We start from the raw sequence: 19062 nt of genomic DNA on the forward strand, positions 1-19062 counted from the left end.
ATAAACTCCTTAGTTAAGCACAGTGAAGAGTTTGGATTATATGTTAACCCCTCAAAGACGAAACTGATGTTGTTCTCTAAGAAGACAATTCGGACAAATCTCACAATAAAAAATAAAATAGTTGAGCAAGTGTCTTCTCTCAAATATCTGGATACCATCTTGGATGACCAATGAAACTCCAAACGGGAGATAATATCTAGAATTGAGCAGGCCAGGAAACAATTCATTACCATGAAGAAATTCTTTGTGAGGTCAGATCTCAGTCTCCAACTATGAATTCGTATGATCCGCTGCTATATATTTTCTGTTCTCCTATATGGATGTGAAAGCTGGACTCTGGATCCAATCATAGAAAAACGTATTGATGAATGTTCGAAATGTTCCTGTATCACCGTCTCTTGTGGATATCCTGGGTAATGAAAATCTCAAATGCCGAGGTCCTTCGTCGGATGAAAAAGCAAAAAGAACTACTGCTCACCATAAAACAGAGGAAAACGCAATACCTAGGACATATCATGAGAGGTGAGAGGTATCAGTTATTACAGCTTATTATCGAAGGGAAGATACAGGGGAAGAGATCTGTTGGGAGAAGAAGAAATTCATGGCTGAAAGACCTTCGAAGATGGCACTGCTGTACTTCAGAAATGGCATTCCATTCTGCGTTGTCAAGATCAGAGCTAGTTACGTGGATCGCCAACCTCCGCTCGGAGACGGCGTCTTAAAGAAGAAGATCAACTGTTGTTTACATGCACTAGGCACTCCATAGAGTGTGTCCAACGGAGGTGATTAGCCCATGGATACTTCGGCGAACTATTTTGTTTGAGTCTAAAATATAATTAGTCAACATAGACATAGACATCCAATTTGAATTACGACGTAATGCAACATTCTTACATGAGCTGGTCATAAATCACATACAAAATTTTACATCTTGAAGCCATTTCTGATTAGCTTACATCAGGAACGCAATATTGAGGTAAAAAAAAAAAATTTTAATGGAAATTAATACAAAATTGGAATGCTTTTCCGCATCATTTCACAATGTAAAATACGTGTACAGTAAATTGTAATTATATGTATTCTGCATTCATTCACAATATATGTATATAAATTTTAAACTGTCTTCGAACTTAGCATCGTATAAGACTTTAACTACCATTATTGTCAATACTGTACGTATGACGGCCTTGTTTTGAGTGAAAATTCACCAACGTGTTCACTAGTGTAACATGTTTTAATCAATTTGATATTTTTGTTAATGATAAGATCTTGTAAATGTTTTTTAATGTATTCACTCATGCATCATATTTCTTAAAATTTACAACCAGACGTCTGGTAGAATTTTGAGGTATTTGATATGACTGATTATGCCCCACAGAAGGGGTGAAACATGTCTCAACTATTTTTAACGATGTTTAAATAATATGTTAACATCTTGTACTGTATTGAATAGGTTGAGTTAAATAAATTACTTATATTATTATAAATTAAGATTCTTTCAATATGGAGCAAAAATGATTTTCATTACTTGTAATTGGTCAAAGTTTTCAAAATGGCAGCCAAAGTTTGTTCTGTCGCAGTCGCACATGGCTGAGTAATTCATTGTCTAAGAGTGTGACCAGAAAATAATGTTTTATAACCCACTGTTCCAAAATAAAAGGCTTCTACTAACATTCGTTTTAGAAACAGTGTGATCTGCAATAATACTTGGATATTTTTATTGGCCCCCGTGCATATGTTTTCACACTCCGTAACCAGAATAAATTGGACAGGGGTCACACCAAATGTGCCAATCTTTTGAAGATTTAGGATAAATTTACACAACGAACAATTAAATAGGGGCCGTACTTCAAACTATCCATCTAAGCGAAATACTGAACAAATTCAACCATAGTTAGCATAAATTCTTCTAGCGGACAATAAGAATGATCTAGAAAAATGAAGGACAACACCTAATCAAGACAAGTGAACTGTGCATTGAGTGAAACACAGCTGAAACTAATGAAGAACGAATGTAGTGCCATAGAAGGAAGTTTAGGAAGTTTTTAGTTTAGAAATAGCTTTTTAATTTGTATATCTAATTTTAACATCCCCCTCCCCCCCACCCTCCCTCACCATTAAGTGTTCTTTACCAAAAATTTTAATTATCAAATGTTTTTATATTCTTTCGCCTAAGCTAAAAGATAAGCAGCTGATGATGATTGCCAAGCAATTGAAACATGTACTGCAGTTTTTAATGACATAATTTAGCCTAAGGTTAAATAATAAAAGTATCGATCAAGTGGAAAAGTTTTTATTTAATTCTTATCTCATCCAAAACGTCGTCTTGTTTCTGAAGCCGATTTTCCAGAGCCTTCAACTCCCCTTTAAGCTTAGAGATGTCTTTGCTGGCCTGTTTCTTGAATGCCTGGAACTCGCCACCAAGCGCTTGGAGCACGTTCGGTGGGTTGGTGACACTGACTGCTGAGTCTAGGCGATCTTGAAAGTCTTTCATGGAATCTTCGAAAGCCGATATCTTCTTAGCTACTTCCTTCAGAGACATGGAGTTTACTTTTTAAGGTAGAAGGCACTTGGAAATATAACTTAGTTCACGCGGATCAGCACTTTCTGCAACTTAACTTTCTATTTACGCAGGATGTAGCAAGAGCAACTTCAGTCAAACATCTCACTTGCCGCCATTTTAAAGAATATGCATACAGCATTTCTATGTACGTTTTCTTCCGTTTTCCTTGGATACGAAACAGTACAAACAACAAACGGAATTCCTGTATGTTTGCAGAATGACATTAAGTGAAAGAATGACAGAGCCCTGTGTAAAGAAAGTGTCCTGGAACATGTAAAGTGTCTGCTTAAGGCAAGTGGACGAGACAAGTTACGATGTCCGCTGTCCAGAATTCGAAATGTCCGTTTAAATGAGGCTTATTTTGAAATGTGTCTTATGTAAAATAAAATCGGTTCTGTGGAGAAATGTCCTAGAGGAAGATGCTTGCAGACTGAATGTTGAAAGGCATAATGGTCTATAATGATGATGTATGTATGTATGTATGTATGAAAATCTGATCCTAACAGTCCCTCTGTGGATTGAAACTACACTGGTTTTCATCAAACTTACTCTCGACCACTGATCACACCCTCCTTTCCAAATTGCCTGCGAACTCCTCGCCTGGTACTCTGAGCAGTGAAATATCTGGATTGTTGTTGCAATCCTTCCTGTTCCCTTGCTTATAGATAAAAGCAATTACTGCTGTCCAATCACAAAATATCTTACTAAAATGATGTGCTAATCTTATTACTCTATGAAGCCATTTCATCCCCGCCTTCACACTATATTTCACCATGTCAATGGAGTTTATTTACCATTCTTTTCACGTCCTCAACAGTAATTTCACGAACATTATTGTCCTCCTCCCCATGAGTTCAATTGTTTCCAACGTTACCAGAAAGATTTCCTTTTACGTTCAGAAGATTTTCAAAATATTCCTCTCACCTGTCCAGTGATTCTCTGGGATCTATTATGAGTTCGCCTGATTTATGCAAAACACTATTAATTTCACTTTTCCCCTCCCTTTCAAATATTCTTTATTATTGTCCAGAAAGTTTTCCGTGCTGCTTGACCTTGCCTTTCCACGTTATCACCAAAATCATCCCATGACTTCTTTTTGGAATCATACGTTTCTTTCATCTACGTACAATTCCCTGTCTGCTTCAGTTTTTGTTTGGAGCCATTTCTGATATGCCTTCTTTTTATGTTTACAAGCTTCATCATTCCACCAAGATGTTTGCTTTTTCCCATCTTTACACACAGTTGTTACTAGGCATTCCCCTGTTGTTTCTACTACAGCATCTCTGAACACCACCCATTTTCTTTCTATATCCTGATTGCTTACTATCCATTGTTTGGAATTTTTCACTAATCATGTCCATGAACTTTTATCTAATTCCTTAGTCCTGGAAATTTTCTAACCTTATTCATCTGCAGACTGATTTCACTCTCTCTGCCCTAGACCTAGAGTTATTTTACCGAGCTCGATAGCTGCAGTTGCTTTAGTGCGGCCAGTAGCCAGTATTCAGAAGATAGTGAGTTCGAACCCCACTGTCGGCAGCCCTGAAGGTGGTTTTCCATGGTTTCCCATTTTCACACAAGGCAAATGCCGGGGCTGTACCTTAATTAAGGCCACGGCTGTTTCCTTCCCACTCCTAGCCCTTTCCTGTCCCATCGTCGCCATAAGACCTATCTGTGTTGGTGCAACGTAAAGCAACTTGTAAAAAAAAAGAGAGAGATACTTAGTGAACTACAGATCAGATAGTGGTCTGTATCATCAAGAAAGCCCCAGAATACCCGCACATTCCAAACATATTTCCGCAATTCATAGTCGGTTATGATATAGTCTTACAGATCTGGTGCCCCTACCCTCCCATGTGTAGCAGTGAATAGCCTTATGCTTGAAGAATGTATACGCAATTTTATTACTGTCAAAAAAAATTTTCCTGCAGCTTGACCTAGCCTTTCCATGTTATTACCAAAATTTCCCACAGCTGCTTCTTAGATTCAAAAGAAGTCCAGTAAACACTTCCCATTCCTATTAGCCTCCATATCTTCCCCATATATACCCATCACCTTCTCATTCGCTTCAGTTCTATTTCCAACTTTTTGCACTGATTTCACCCATTAGCACTATCCTATCCTTGCTGCTGATACTGACTATGATGTCACTTAATGCTTCATAAAAATTTATCAACTTCCTCCTTATCTGCACCCTCACATATTGAAGAGACTGAGACAATTCTCATCCTAATTCCTTCAATTTCTAAATCTACCAAAATCATTTGCTCATTTATGTGCCTAACAGAAACTATGTTGCATGCAATAGTATTCCTGCTGAACAGTCCTACCCTACCCTACAATATGCCCTTCCTGTTTAACACCCATCAAGAACACTTTGTAATCTCTATCTCTTCCTTGTTATCTCTCCTTACCCGAATATCATTAACTCCTAACACATCCAGGCGCATCCTGTTTGCTGACTCAGCTAGTTCTAGTTTCCTTCTTCCATAAGCCCCATTAATAATGATAGCTCCCCATTGAATTCCCATTTTGTTCGCCAAGTTGTTTCCAAGGAGTCCCTCGCCTGTCAGATGGAAGTGGGACTCCACTACTCCCATAGGTATGAAGATTGCTTAAAATGTTCTGAGCTCGGTAACTGTATGTCAGTGGTCGCAAAATGTGCACCACGAGCACAAATGTCACAACAGACCTTTCCTTGCTCTCGGTTTCCCTTAGCTTAGAAAAGTTATCAGCAGTCGACTTACTTCTAATATTCAGTGGTGTTTATAGAGATCTCATGTGCTGTATCAAGAATACACTATCTTCTGAAATGAAAAGTTATCAGCATTGGACTATTGTAATATTCAGTGATGTTTATAGAGATCTTGTGTGCAATGTCAAGATTACACTATCTTCTGAAATGGCAGTTTCCAAACCACAATAATGTCAACAAGAAATTGACACAATGAAAGCAAGATTATACTTACAATTGGATTTTGCTCACCTGCAAAACGACACCGCTATAAAAAGCCAGTTTAAACACTGTACTGGTTCAGATATTTTTTAAATACTGACCTCTCTAAATACCCACTTTTTGGATCATTTGCTGACAGAATGCAGTTATGTTTTGGTCTACCAGTATTTGTGAGCAGTTTTTCTCATAAATGAAAATCCTAAAATCACAAAGAACCTGCCTAAGATGTCTGTCTTCATGGCAAATCAACAGTGGCTATATATGAGGTAACCCATAATTTTGAAAGCCTAGTAAGCTAAGATGCATAATCCATTGTGGCAATGACTAATATAAACAAATGAATGAAAAAACCAGTTAGTGAATACAGATGAAATGAATATACAGTAGACTCTCGGATATCTGGCCTACTTAGTACTGTATTAAAGCATAATACTTTTCCAATGCTTTAGCAAGTGGGCTCCTGCTAGAATCCTATGTGGTCATTCAAAATGTTTTACGCATATCTTGTGCTTCTGGCACATGTAGAGTCGCAATTATAAGGTACAGTATTGTTAATACATACGTATTCAATAAATTATCGGAAAAGAACCTTTGAACAAACGAGACATAGAAGCCCACTTTCAGCACTCACAAACAACAATGAACATACACAGAGAGCAGCTCTGTTGGCAACTCTGACTTCTTTGTTTCGTCAGTTGTTTATTGGATGTCCAAAGTGCATATGTTGGTGAATTGTTGTTTGTGTGCTCTATAGGGTTTTAATTAAAGATTGTAAAATGGGTGATAAAACAAAAAAAAGTTGTAGCGGCTATGGATGAGAAACTATGTGCAATACCCATATGTTTATGCGTTTACATACATAAACACTTGTAACTAGCATGTACTACATAAGAAGTCGGGAAATATTAATAAAATTGTGGTTTGTTATAAAAAAAAAGGGTGTTTTTTTTAATGGCATGGCTAAGGTCGGAAAGAGGGTATTTCTAGAAATCCGGTCTATCCATAGTTTTGGTTATCCGGCTTGACCTTCCGCCACATTAGGCCGGAGAGCCGAGAGTCTATTGTAATCTAAATAATACACAAATGTTCGCTCCTTCTTTTGCATGTTATTTCTTTATCATACACAATTGCCTTAGATTTAACATTATTTAATTCAGGTCGATAATGACCATTTTCTTCCTATTATAAGAGTGACACCTGTGTATTAATGATATGTTGTTTCTATCACTTACGTTTGTATGTAGAATCAAAGTAGAGGGGCCGTTCATAACCCATTCTAGTGCCAAAGAGAGCTCCTCTCCGTTCCAATACACTATAGAGTGGGGAGCAGCGCAGCTTTCGAGCATACTTGTACTCGCTCTGCATGGGATATAGAATCGAGTAATGCCTGCAAGCTCAAAGCCAAGTTCAAAATTATTCTTCCAATCAATATAATATACTGCCGTCATCGATAAAACCAGTCCTGCTGTGAATATTTTTTTTTCTAGTGGTTTAATGTGGCACTAACACATCAAGGGTTCTCGGCAACATAAGGATGCAAAAGGGTTACGATTGGGAAGGAAGTGGTTGTGGCTGTAATTAAGGTACAGCCTAGTGTGAAAATACAAAACCATGGAAAACCATCTTTAGAGCTGTCCATGGTGGGATTCGAACCCACTATCTTCCGAATTTAAATACACAGCTACGCGACCCTAACCACATGGCCAAGTCGCTCGTTTCCTGTGAACATGAGTACACATTCGCGGGGACATCAAAGTAGTTTGTTAGTTGTGGCACAATGCCATCCTACATGCAAAATGTCCAAAATATAACTTGTCAAATAATTTAAGTCAGAAATATATCCTAGAATTAATTTGTATCCATTGTCATTAATATAAGCAAGCAATTCAACTTAAAAAAGTTCCAGGGATGCATGCGCTCTTGTTTAACCTGCCAAGTTACATCTCTAACCTCTATGGAAGTGTCTGTCTGTGAAGGCTCAGCAGAAGTGTTACCCCACCGAGTTGGTCCGGACCCAGGTAAAGGGATATGTTGCTTGTAATAATAAAACCTTTAAACTCATAAGTCAAAACATTAATGAAACTCTGGTGAGAAACAGCTGAAATGTGGTGGCGAAAGAGCTGAGATTCTGGAAATCAGATGATCTGTGCGATATGACTATCAACTGTCTTGCCATTAATCCAAATGATCAAAGCAGCAGTGAGAAAGAGATTAATGCTACTTCAAAGGAGTTAGTCTATCATCAGATTCTAATGAAGTAAAGTACCTTTTAAAGTTTTCTAAATATTGCCTTTTCAAAACTCTCTCTCTCTCTCTCTCTCTCTTCTAGAATTTAATTTTATTGAAGTATTAAATATTTAAAGTGTCAATTGTTCCTCATATGTGCTGTTGTAAATGATTCACTATGCATTTACATTTTGGGCATAACATCAAATCATTTCAACTTCCGTAATTTATTTCTTTTCTGGGATGTTAAATATCCATATGTGATTTGTCATTCGTTTGTTGTTTATTCTTCTTGGGCAGTGAATATAATTTGTCTCGAAATTCATATTACCATAGTATTTCATCTACATGTTTACATCAGTGGCATCCGGCAATTTGATGTAATCGTGGCAATCAGTTCCTAGACAACCCCATGTGGCTCTTGGCATGTGCTTGGAAGTAGTCCTGTGATTCTCGAATCAACAAGGAGAAAACAGATCGATACATGATTATCTTTGTTTACATCAGTTTCAATTTTCTCGATGACGGCTGTATAACAACTTGGAGCAATATTTATGAAGGAAATGACTATAATGTTTTAAAATGCTCCTAACACAGTTATCAACACCTTACAATAAAAAAATGTAAGGGGGGTAATCACTTAAGAAAAATAAAGAAAAGAAATACTTATAATCTTCAACGAATGAGGATCTTAAAACTTGAAAACAAACTAGGACTAAGGAAAGCAAGCATTACTGGAAAAGGAAACCTTATCCCAATTGAAGAGTTCTGCTAGACTGTGACTTCCTGTACTTCCTAGATACTAGTGGATAGCAGTGATTGTTGTTACAAGGGGCAAACTATAATATTAACCAATGAAGTTATAAGGAGAGTTCCTACCTTTCAGAAAATGAGGAAATCATACCTAGAAATGACAGGGAAATGCTATGAAAGGGAGGAAAACTATACATATATTTTGCCACTTATTCAATGATTTGGGAACAAAGCTCCAACAATAAGTGTAGTCACTGTATTTTTCCTCCTCTCTATTGTGCTCCAAGAGCTTTTCAATTATATTATATTCTTGTGTTTAAATTAGACTATGTCATCATTCTTTGTACCATTAACAGGTGACTCCAAAGATTAGATCAACTGTTGGTCTTCCCTTCCTATATCCGTGCAGCTATTCAGAGAGATTAGCTTAACCAAATCAGATCATTTGACGAGCTCTGGTCGCACCAACTTGTTACGGGGTATGAATCATTTGATGACCACAGCTTGCAATGCCACATTGCCTAGTATAAATGCACGCAGTTCAAATTCTATCCCATACGTGTGTTTCGTATGCATTCTGAAATGAATTGTAGACTTGAAACTTTGGAAATTCCCCACCCTAATCCACGCTCTATACACTCTGGTCAAGAAACAACAGTTCTTTTGTGATGTCTTTATTCAAATTCTTGTGTTATCATCGCATTGTAAAGCTGTAGTTGTGTGGGTGAAGATCAGATAAGAATTCTCCTAGGTGTTTTAAGTGGTTCTGAAAGCAGTGATTTTAGTGATGACAAAACAGTGTGAACATAATCTTGGCAATACTGATGATAGTATTGAGGGGGAAGAAAGTGATGACATAACTAGGCCCCCAAAGCATGTTTGTATGACAACACAAAGGAAATAGTGACTGGAATTGGACAAAAACTGAAGAAGACTCCCTCATTTCCATGTTTACTGAATACAATGGAGTTAGTAAAGAATTATTGGACAAGTAAAAGATGCAACCACCAACAGAACTTTCGATTTTTCTGAAGTAATATGGAAACTTTATTTGAAAAAAATTTCTGACAAACCCAAATCATACACAAAAAAGCAAAAAGAACAATTCTGATGTAAAAAGTCCAAAGGCCTGTATATTCCTCCAACAGAAAGGAATGTCACCAAAAAGTGTGTTGTTTGCTACAGTAGGGGGGGAAAGATGTAAAAATTCTCTGCAGTGTAAAATGTGTGGAACTACTCTTCATTTAGAAGAATGTTTTGAACTCTTGACATACCAAGCAATATTACTGAGGCAATGTAACTGTCAAGTTCATGCTTTTTCTATTATACGAACAAAATGTCAAAAAAGTGTTCCCTAGTTGTTTTAAGACCTTTTGCATGTTTGCATGCTTCTAACCTTTTTGCTGGGCCATTTAAATATCATTTCTAAGTCAGCTCACAAGGTATTTAAATCTGACATCACTGAGGGTTAAGAGGTGAGATCTTACACTGTATAATTCTCTCATAAAGTTTACCTACTTGTGAAGTAAAAGTGATATCTCTGCAATGAGTGCAAATATTTCGGTTCCCTCATGTGTATGTTACCTTTCAATAATAATAATAATAATAATAATAATAATAATAATAATAATAATAATAATAATAATAATAATAATAATAATAATAATAATAATAATATTATAATAATAATATTATAATAATAATAATAATAATAATAATGTTATTGTTTTTACATCCCATCCCACTAAATACTTTTGATGGTTTTTGGAGATACTGAGGTGCCAGAATTTTGTCCCACAGTAGTTCTTTATGTGCCAGTAAATCTACCAACACAAAGCTAACATACTTGAGCACCTTCAAGGGTCAACCATCTGAGCTGCTATCTATCCACCTGAACAATCGAGGTTTGAATCCTGGGAGATTCCAGATCAGAATTTTCACTTTAAAAATTATGTCGTTGGGAAAGGTATCCAGTTACAAACTTCTAGCCGAACCAAAACACTATATGAGAAGATGAAAGACATTGAAACCGAAGCACAAAAACTGGAACTCAAAATAAATCTTGCCAAGACGAAGGAGCTCAGGGTGTATGTCACAAAAACAAACCCACTGGTACTAGAAAATGAGATAGAGCGAGCTGACCAATGTAGTCCCCCTGTGAGTGGGGGCGGTAGAATAACACCCACGGTATCACCTGCCTGTCGTAAGAGGCGACTGAGAGGGGCCCCAGGGGCTCTGAAATTTGGAGCATGGGTTGGCTACCACAGGGCCCTCAGCTGAGTCCTGGCATTGCTTCCACTTACATGTGCCAGGCTCCTCACTTTTATCTATCCTATCCAACCTCCCTTGGTCAACTCTTGTTCTTTTCCGACCCCGACGCTATTAGGTTTGTGAGGGCTAGGGAGTCTTTCATGTTCACGCCCTTCGTGGCTCTTGTCTTCCTTTGGCCGAGACCTTCATTTTTCGAAGTGTTGGATCCCTTCCCTTTTTCCTTCTGATTAGTGTTATATAGAGGATGGTTGCCTAGTTGCACTTCCTCTTAAAACAATAATCACCACCACCACCGTACAATGTAGGTACAATCTCACCATCAAAACACATGAGGGGCACATCGATTTCACGATAATTTCTCTCCCTACCCCATGCCATGGTACAGTCACCACTACCACTTCCCAAAATTTCTCCGCATCCCCTATCGCATTCACTCCTATTGCAATCAGCATCTGAATGAGTCTATTCCAGAAACAAAAGAATTTCCTTGGGGCAGATACTATGGTCGCTGGCCACATAGTGTATGGGTAGTGTGCCTGCCTCTTACCCGGACGCCCCGGGTTCGATTCCCGGCCAGGTCAGGGATTTTTACCTGGACTTGAGGGCTGGTTCGAGGTCCACTCAGCCTACGTGATTAGAATTGAGGAGCTATCTGACAATGAGATAGCGGCCCTGGTCTAGAAAGCCAAAAATAACAGCTGAAAGGATTCGTCGTGCTGACCACACGACACCTCGTAATCTGCAGGTCTTCGGGCTGCGCAGCTATCACTTGGCAAGCCAAGGCCCTTAAAAGGCTGTAGTGCCATGGGGTTGGTTTGTTTAGATACTATGGTCACACATGGAAGCCATGATGCACGGTAAAGGAGTATGTTTCCATAATAATAATAATGTTATTAGTTTAACGCCCCCATTACAGTTTGTGCATTTTATGTTTCGACTTAACGTTTGAGTGCTACGAACAGGCGAAGAAAATGCGAATTAATGATTGGCCAATCGCAGACAGCCATTCGCATGTACAGAAGAGGTCGGCCACTCGGTGTTGCCTGGTTGTTGTCAGCTGTGTTTTATGTACCACGCAATACTAGCTGTGTTTATTGTACTCTGCACTTTTGGCAGTGTTCGCATTTTTATTTTGCAGGGTTTTTATTGTTGTTTTGTGATAATACTGAGTGTGTAGCATAATATATATCAGTACTCAATTTAAATATGTAATACATAGCTTTAGACTGATACTTGTCACTGGCTTTAGGTTATCTTTGTGTGCAATTATTTTATCATGTTGGCACGCGATGCTAAGAGCGCATTTTCCAAGAAAAAGGAGGTTTTCGGGCGCGGGACTATTCTCACCAGCCAGTCTAGTGAAAAGTTGTGCAACGCGAGGCAATATTTTGAGAGTAAAACAGGTAATGGACCGCCCTTCGTATCTGTTGTTCAAGTGGTTCAGAGAATAGCTGCAGCCACAAGAGTCAATAGGAGTACCGTAATTACAATAGGAAACAAAGCTACCTTGCTGATGAAAAGCAGCGGGATCATCCATACTTTGAAACGCCTGAGAAGAATAAAAATAAGTCCAAGACGGTAACAGAATTGGATTCTTTTCAAGTGCTGTCTGTAGGTACATTTATTCCTATTACCATAGAAGCAAACACCCTACGTCAGAGAAATTACTCTTTGCACTTCATAAAAGTAGTCTTTTTCACGGATGTAAAACTTCACCGATATTCCATTTACTTGAGTGTTTGTTTATGCTGTATCTCACATTGTTACCTGAAGTACATTATTATCCACATTAAAATTCTCTTTTTCATTAACTATTTGAGTGCTTTTTTCTACTGCACGTTGTTATTCTACGTTATTGTGATGCATGGCATTATTATATTTAATATATTTAATATTGGTATTATTCCAGTTTTCATAACATGCATTTTATTCTCCAGATATTTTACTTCTTAATACAGTAAAACCTCGTTAATTCAAAGTCGTCGGGACTCAAAAATCGGACTTCGAATTATGTGATTTCGAATTAACCGCCAATTTGTAATTCAGAAGAGCCAACCCTTGCCGTGTTACAAAATATTCTAAGGCCCGTTAATGCATGCAGTTAACCTTGATTCACAGTTTAAACATTTCTAATGTCATGGAAAAGAAAACTATTTTCAAAATGCATTCAAGAAGGTGCATTTCGAGTATTCAAATAATGCAGTTGGATAACTCACTGACAAACATAACCTCTCGCAACGAAGGAAAGAAAAAAAAAAGAAGCACGATTCAAAGATGAGGAGAAATCTATGCTGGCTCCCATGTGCAAGTGTTTTATTCATTGGATTACTGTACTGTAATGCATTTTAGATGCCCTGTACTTGCACAGAAAGTGCCCAATGCCCTTAAAACATCGTGAAATATTTGTCGTGGCTAATCAAACTTTTCTATGAAGAGGGGAGAAAGTCTCTCGCTTCCTTCTGCATGACAACACAATACAGCCACTCTATCCTTGTACGATTTCCCGCCATGGCACTTCTCTCGTACTTCAGAAATGTAAACAGTTGCCGCGTCACAAAGTACTCTAAGACCTATTAATGCATGCAATCAGCTTCATTCACAATTTAATTTTTTCAAATGCCATGGAAAAACCACTTCCAAAATGTATCCAACAAGGTGCATTTACAATGTTCAAATAATGCACTTGGATAAATAACTGACAAACATAACCTCACGCAACGAAAGCAAAAAATCACATGATTCAAAGACAAAGAAAAATTATGCTGGTTCCCCTGTGCAAATGCATTATTTTTTTATTTACTCTACTGTTTGCATTTTTAGATGCCTTGTACATGCACGGAATGTGCCCGACGCCCTTAAAACATCGTGGCTTATCAAACATTCCTATGATGAGAGGAATTCTCTCGCTTTTGTGCACATTGCTACATAATACAATGACCCCCCCTTATACGATTTCCCGGCTGGCACTTTCTCCTTTAAAACCATAAGACCGTTTGGGCTCGGCATTAAAAGAAAGCAATGCAATTTCATCGACAATGACAATATTGTTCGGTGCCTACGAATAGATTATATGAGCCACGCTTTTTCGCCAACTGTCGGCATCACCAGTGTTCGTGGATTCTGTTTCTCCGCACACTGCCTGCTGCCTGATATTATGGCGTTCCTTAAAACGTTGGATACAAAAGAATTCTGATTTCACTCGAACTTAGCAATTATGAAGCACACTGTAGACACACTGAAGTGTGTGAAAGTGCAGAAAGGTACCCCTGCACGTTCCAGAAGACACGTTTTATCATGATGCGGATAAATTTTGAATTTAAATTACTCTGCAACATACTATTGTTTTAAAATGTTAAGGCAGTTTCGAATTAAAAGTCTGAATTGTACTTCAAATTACGAATTATCTGTATTTCAAATTAAACAATTTAAATAACATGCAAAACCGTATCTCATGTTTCCGGGAACGAGAGCTTCTTCGAATTAGGCGGGATTTTGAATTAACCGATTTCGAATTATCGAGGTTCTACTGTGTGTGTGTTTTTTGTTCACGTTTTATCTCACATTCTCATCCAAACTGTGCTATTATTCACGGAAATTATTATTTCAGATTTTATAACATTAATTTATTCTGAGCACGAGGATGGCTTAGTACAGTTCTGTTCTAGCGTTGTACTGTGGATAAGCTGATAGTTCTCGTTACTGTAACGAGTTGGCACAACCGCTCCGACTTCCGGTGAACTACCAATATAGTTGGTCCGTTATTGGACAAGAGAAATTTTTCAGCTAAGTCATTCTTGGTTGCCAGCGTTTTGCCCCAGTGAGCTAAATTGGGCTCATCAGTTGGTAAATAGCACACCTACCAAAACGCATGGCTAGTGCATACCATGGAGGAACGAACGAACAAAGTTATTTCATTCCTGTCCTTTGACAGCTAAACAAGTAGCTCTTAGGCCTTTTATTGTTAATTTTATTGATGATTTTATTTTTAAATGGGTTTGTATGTGTTGTAAATACGTTTTAATTGTTGTTAACTCTGGCGCAGAGACCGCCGGACCACCAAGGGGACCAATCCAGGGAGAGGACCCGCACCGCACCCCCCATAGTTTTCCCCTGCTATCCCTCGTTTACTGAAATACTTTGTTTTGTACATATTTACATTTACATTGAATAATTTACAATTTTGTTAATTATCTTCTTGTTTTTTTTTGAGCCTCTTCTTTGGCTAGAGTCTTTGAGTCCATTCTTGCTGTTTGTATTTGCATAACATATTTTGTCAAGTATTACAATACATCATTGCACAAGCTATATAATTTTAAATACATTTATACAGTCATTTACTCTGTTTGTACATCTCTTGTTTGGCTATGGTCTGTATGTTCTTTTCTTAACGTTAGTTGTGTGTTTGTAAACATCTGTGGTAGTACTACTGGTCATATGTTTGTTTGGAATGTCATTCATAAGTCGTAGTGGTCACTGTGTTAGTGGGTAAGTCAGTGTTGTCAACAATGCAGTAGTAGTAAATATGTGTTCATTGATATTCTGGTCTCGTCTTGGGGGCGTTTTATTATTGATTGCATACTTCTGTATGGAATGGAATAACTAGTATAGTAATAATAATAATAATAATAATAATAATAATAATAATAATAATAATAATAATAATAATAATAATAATAATAATAATAATAATAATAATAATGATAATAATAATAATAATTGTTAATAATAATTATTATAATAATCAAATGTTTATGTTGTATATGTATAATAATATTATTGTTGTACGTCGGAATGATGATAATATTAACATTAATAAGCGTAATATGATCCACTGCGTAGGCTACTTGGAGCCACCGGCAGTGCCAATGCATTATGAGAGACTGTCTCATTTTCGAAAATTGATGCCTGCCTGGCCATCAGATGATATAGATAATCTACATCTATATCTTTCGGTGAAATGTCAAGTCGAATATGTAACTACTTTTTACAGTTTACAGAGGTGCTGAAGTACCAAATTTTGTCATGCAGAGTTCTGCTATGATCTACTTGAGGTAGGCGTTGTTGAACACCTTCATATTGAAACGGGAACGCCCTACGAGCATTCACGTTTCATTCCTTTATTAAGAGGAACTCGCTAACACCCGGCCGTAAGCATTTAAAACTTGCGCCGAGCGCACAAGCATTGTGGGAACTGCAAGCAAGGTCACACTGTTCCAGGACACCGGCCAAGGTCAAGCGACGTCACGCAGAAGGTTCTTTCGTGTTCCATAGCATTGCAGCATGACCGAAATGTGATATCAATATTTCAATAATGTCACCTTGCAGGCAGGAACATTGAACGCTGCTAGCCGAAATTTCATGTCAATCAGTGTAAAGATGGCCAAGATATAAAATATTCTTGGGGCCCACAGGTGTAGCCACGCCCACCAACCTTCGGCAATATAAGCAAATCGCCAGCCTGGGGTAAATCAGAGAGTGTGCAGTGTGGGCAGTGTGCAGCTGCAGTGTGCCGTAGGCAGAGAGAGTGAGAGGAGTCTGCAGTAAGCCGTGAGTTCAGTGTGTGTGTGTGTGCAAGTAAGCACGTCGCGATATAATTCGTCACTCGGTCCGGTTGTGTACTTGAGTTCGGAAACGTTAGTGTTGGAAGCCTTCTCCGTGGGCTTGAACTTTGTGCATGAACAAAAACGTAATTTCGTTTTTATCAGTCTGTACGATGGGCGATTATATTTCGTTTGTGGACTATGTTTCTAGCATAAACTGTGCCAACCTTGATTTCATTTAAAGACTGTGTTTCTAGCATAAACTGTGCCAACCTTGATTTCATTTAAAGACTGTGTTTCTAACATAAACTGTGCCAACCTTAATTTCATTTAAAGACGGTGTGAAAACAGCGATAATGTTTGTAACATAAACTGTGCCAGCCTGCGTTTCATTTAAAGACTGTGTCTATCCATTGAACTGTGTTCGTAATAAAACTGTGCTGATCTTCATTTCATTTAAAGACTGTATCTATCCGTTGAACTGTGTTCGTAATAAACTGTGCCAACATTCCCTCTTAAAGACAGTATTAACTTGTGGAATACGGTATCGTAATTTCTTTCCGAGGGACCATGCCAATTCCCATCATAACCTGTTCAGAATCACGTATGATCTTAAGTGCCAGTGATAATCTTCTGAAAATTACGACGTAACAGAACTTGGACTGTCGTTTATTTCAACAAGTGTGTGAATATTGTGCTCATGGTGTACAGTGCAGAGACTGTACCCGGTGAATTTAATTTTCTTTGTGAAGTGCTTAATCACTGCACCTCGGAAGGTCCTAGATTGTTTTCGTTTGTTTAATATTCCAAATACGATAATTCCTTCCATCTTATTCTCATGGAACTGTGACTCTGACTTTATCCTTGCTGCTAAAGTGCGTTCAACATCATTGACTGTGGGAACTATTTCGGTGTGCTTCGCCTTAGAGAGGTGTCACACCAGAGTCCCATGACGTCTGATGCGGAAGCTCCACATTTCCCCGTTCCTGCCTTAGGTTCGAGTCGCCATCAACACTAATACAGAGAAAACACCAACGACGGAAGACAATGCCGACGCCGACCGCAAGACAACGTCCCCTCCACGCCTTCAAGGACAACCCCACGATTCAGCTGTAAAAGGTGACATAATTCTTTGCATATCTATTGAATAACCTGAAGGATCCACTTAATCATAAAAAAAAATTTCACTACCCTTCTCTCTCACTCTCTTGGCATGGACCGTACACGCCTTGTCGTTTTTCATGCTCTCCGATAAACTGAAGTACGGGCGTTCCTGTTTCAATATACTATACATAAACAAAAGAAAAAAGTGGACAAAACCTAGCCAAGAAACCACAGCAGCATATAAGCATGTTGAATAAATTTAGTTAATTTGATGGCAGCACTAAAAATGCAAAGAAGAAACTGAGTTAACTATCGTACCACAGGTGGACAACTTAATGCAAAAAATTAAACTAGATCACAGCAGTGAAATGGTTAAAAATTTATAAAAAAGAAGTATCTGGTGATATAAAAAAACCACTGTGGATATAGGAAGGTCAGAAGTACACAGCTGTTCCAATCATAATTTTCAAACTTAATCAACTGTGTAATAGTATTTAAGCATCCCACTCCCTACAGGCATTATGAGTATATATCAAGAATCGTACAATTTGAAAACAGTTGAATGAAAGGAACACTTAAAATTTAATTGAGGGTCATTTTAGAAATAAAAATCAGCAGTGAAAATTAACACTTAAAACAGCTAGATTAACGTCTGACCCCTTGGCTGAATGGTCAGCGTTGAGGCCTTTGGTTCAGAGGGTCCCGGGTTCGATTTCCAGCCACGCTGGGATTTTAATCTTGTGTGATTAATTTTTCTGGCTTGAGGACTGGGCATTTGTGTTTGCCCCAACACTTTCCTCTTCATATTCAGACAACACACTACACTACCAACCACCACAGATACAGGCAATAATGATTACATCCTTCCATATAGGGTTGGCGATGGGAAGGGCATCCAACAGTAAAATGGCCAATCCTCATGTGTGACACAGTTCGCACCCATGATCCCGCAAGTATAGAAAGAGCAGTGGAAGAAGAAGATAGCTATATTAACCTACTCTCAGCATGCTGGAAAGTAATATTTTGCAGCCAAAACTATATCAAATCTAGATGAATGACAGTTTAAGTAATAAAACAGCATTATAACATACAATGCTATAACTCATACTGAAAAATAAGAGTTTTCACATTAGCACCAAAATTATCATGATAATCTTTATATATATAAAAATGTTAGTGATTTTATGTCACACTAACCATTTCTACAGTTTTTGGAGAGCATTTCAAGTTGCTTATAGTTATGATATGCTCACAATCTCAATATGACCATAGGCTACAGTAAAAATGCACATCGTAGTGCTGAAGAAATGTGCAATCTTCTTCTGCTCATCTCACATGGGTGGAATCGCAGGTGTGAACTGCATCGCACATGTGGATCCGGCCTAGTTTTACGGCTGGATGTCCTTCCTGACACCAAACCTATGTGGGAGGATGTATTCACTAATGTGGTTTCTGTGGTGGTCAGTAGTGTGATGTGTTGTGAATATGAAGAGGAATGTGAGCCACAGGAATTAACCATACATAATTAAAATATCTGACCCAGCTTGGAATCGAACCTGGAGCCCTCTGAACTGAAGGTCAGTATGCTGACCATTCAGCCAAGGAGTTAGACAAGTTTTAAATATCTCAATAGTTAGCAATCTAAATGT

At 38.0% G+C, this 19062-nt stretch overlaps 1 protein-coding gene across 1 annotated transcript in view; it reads right to left on the bottom strand.

Moving 5' to 3' along the window:
- The window catches only part of LOC136871712 (pyruvate dehydrogenase phosphatase regulatory subunit, mitochondrial), a 108699-nt gene that overhangs the window by 55981 nt on the left and 33656 nt on the right, over nt 1–19062 (bottom strand). The window contains exon 10 of the mRNA XM_067145234.2: nt 6752–6906. Coding sequence (XP_067001335.2) covers nt 6752–6906 — 155 coding nt within the window. The remainder of the gene's footprint in view (nt 1–6751; nt 6907–19062) is intronic.

Source organism: Anabrus simplex, chromosome 4, assembly GCF_040414725.1.
Source record: "Anabrus simplex isolate iqAnaSimp1 chromosome 4, ASM4041472v1, whole genome shotgun sequence".
Classification (NCBI taxonomy): domain Eukaryota; kingdom Metazoa; phylum Arthropoda; class Insecta; order Orthoptera; family Tettigoniidae; genus Anabrus; species Anabrus simplex.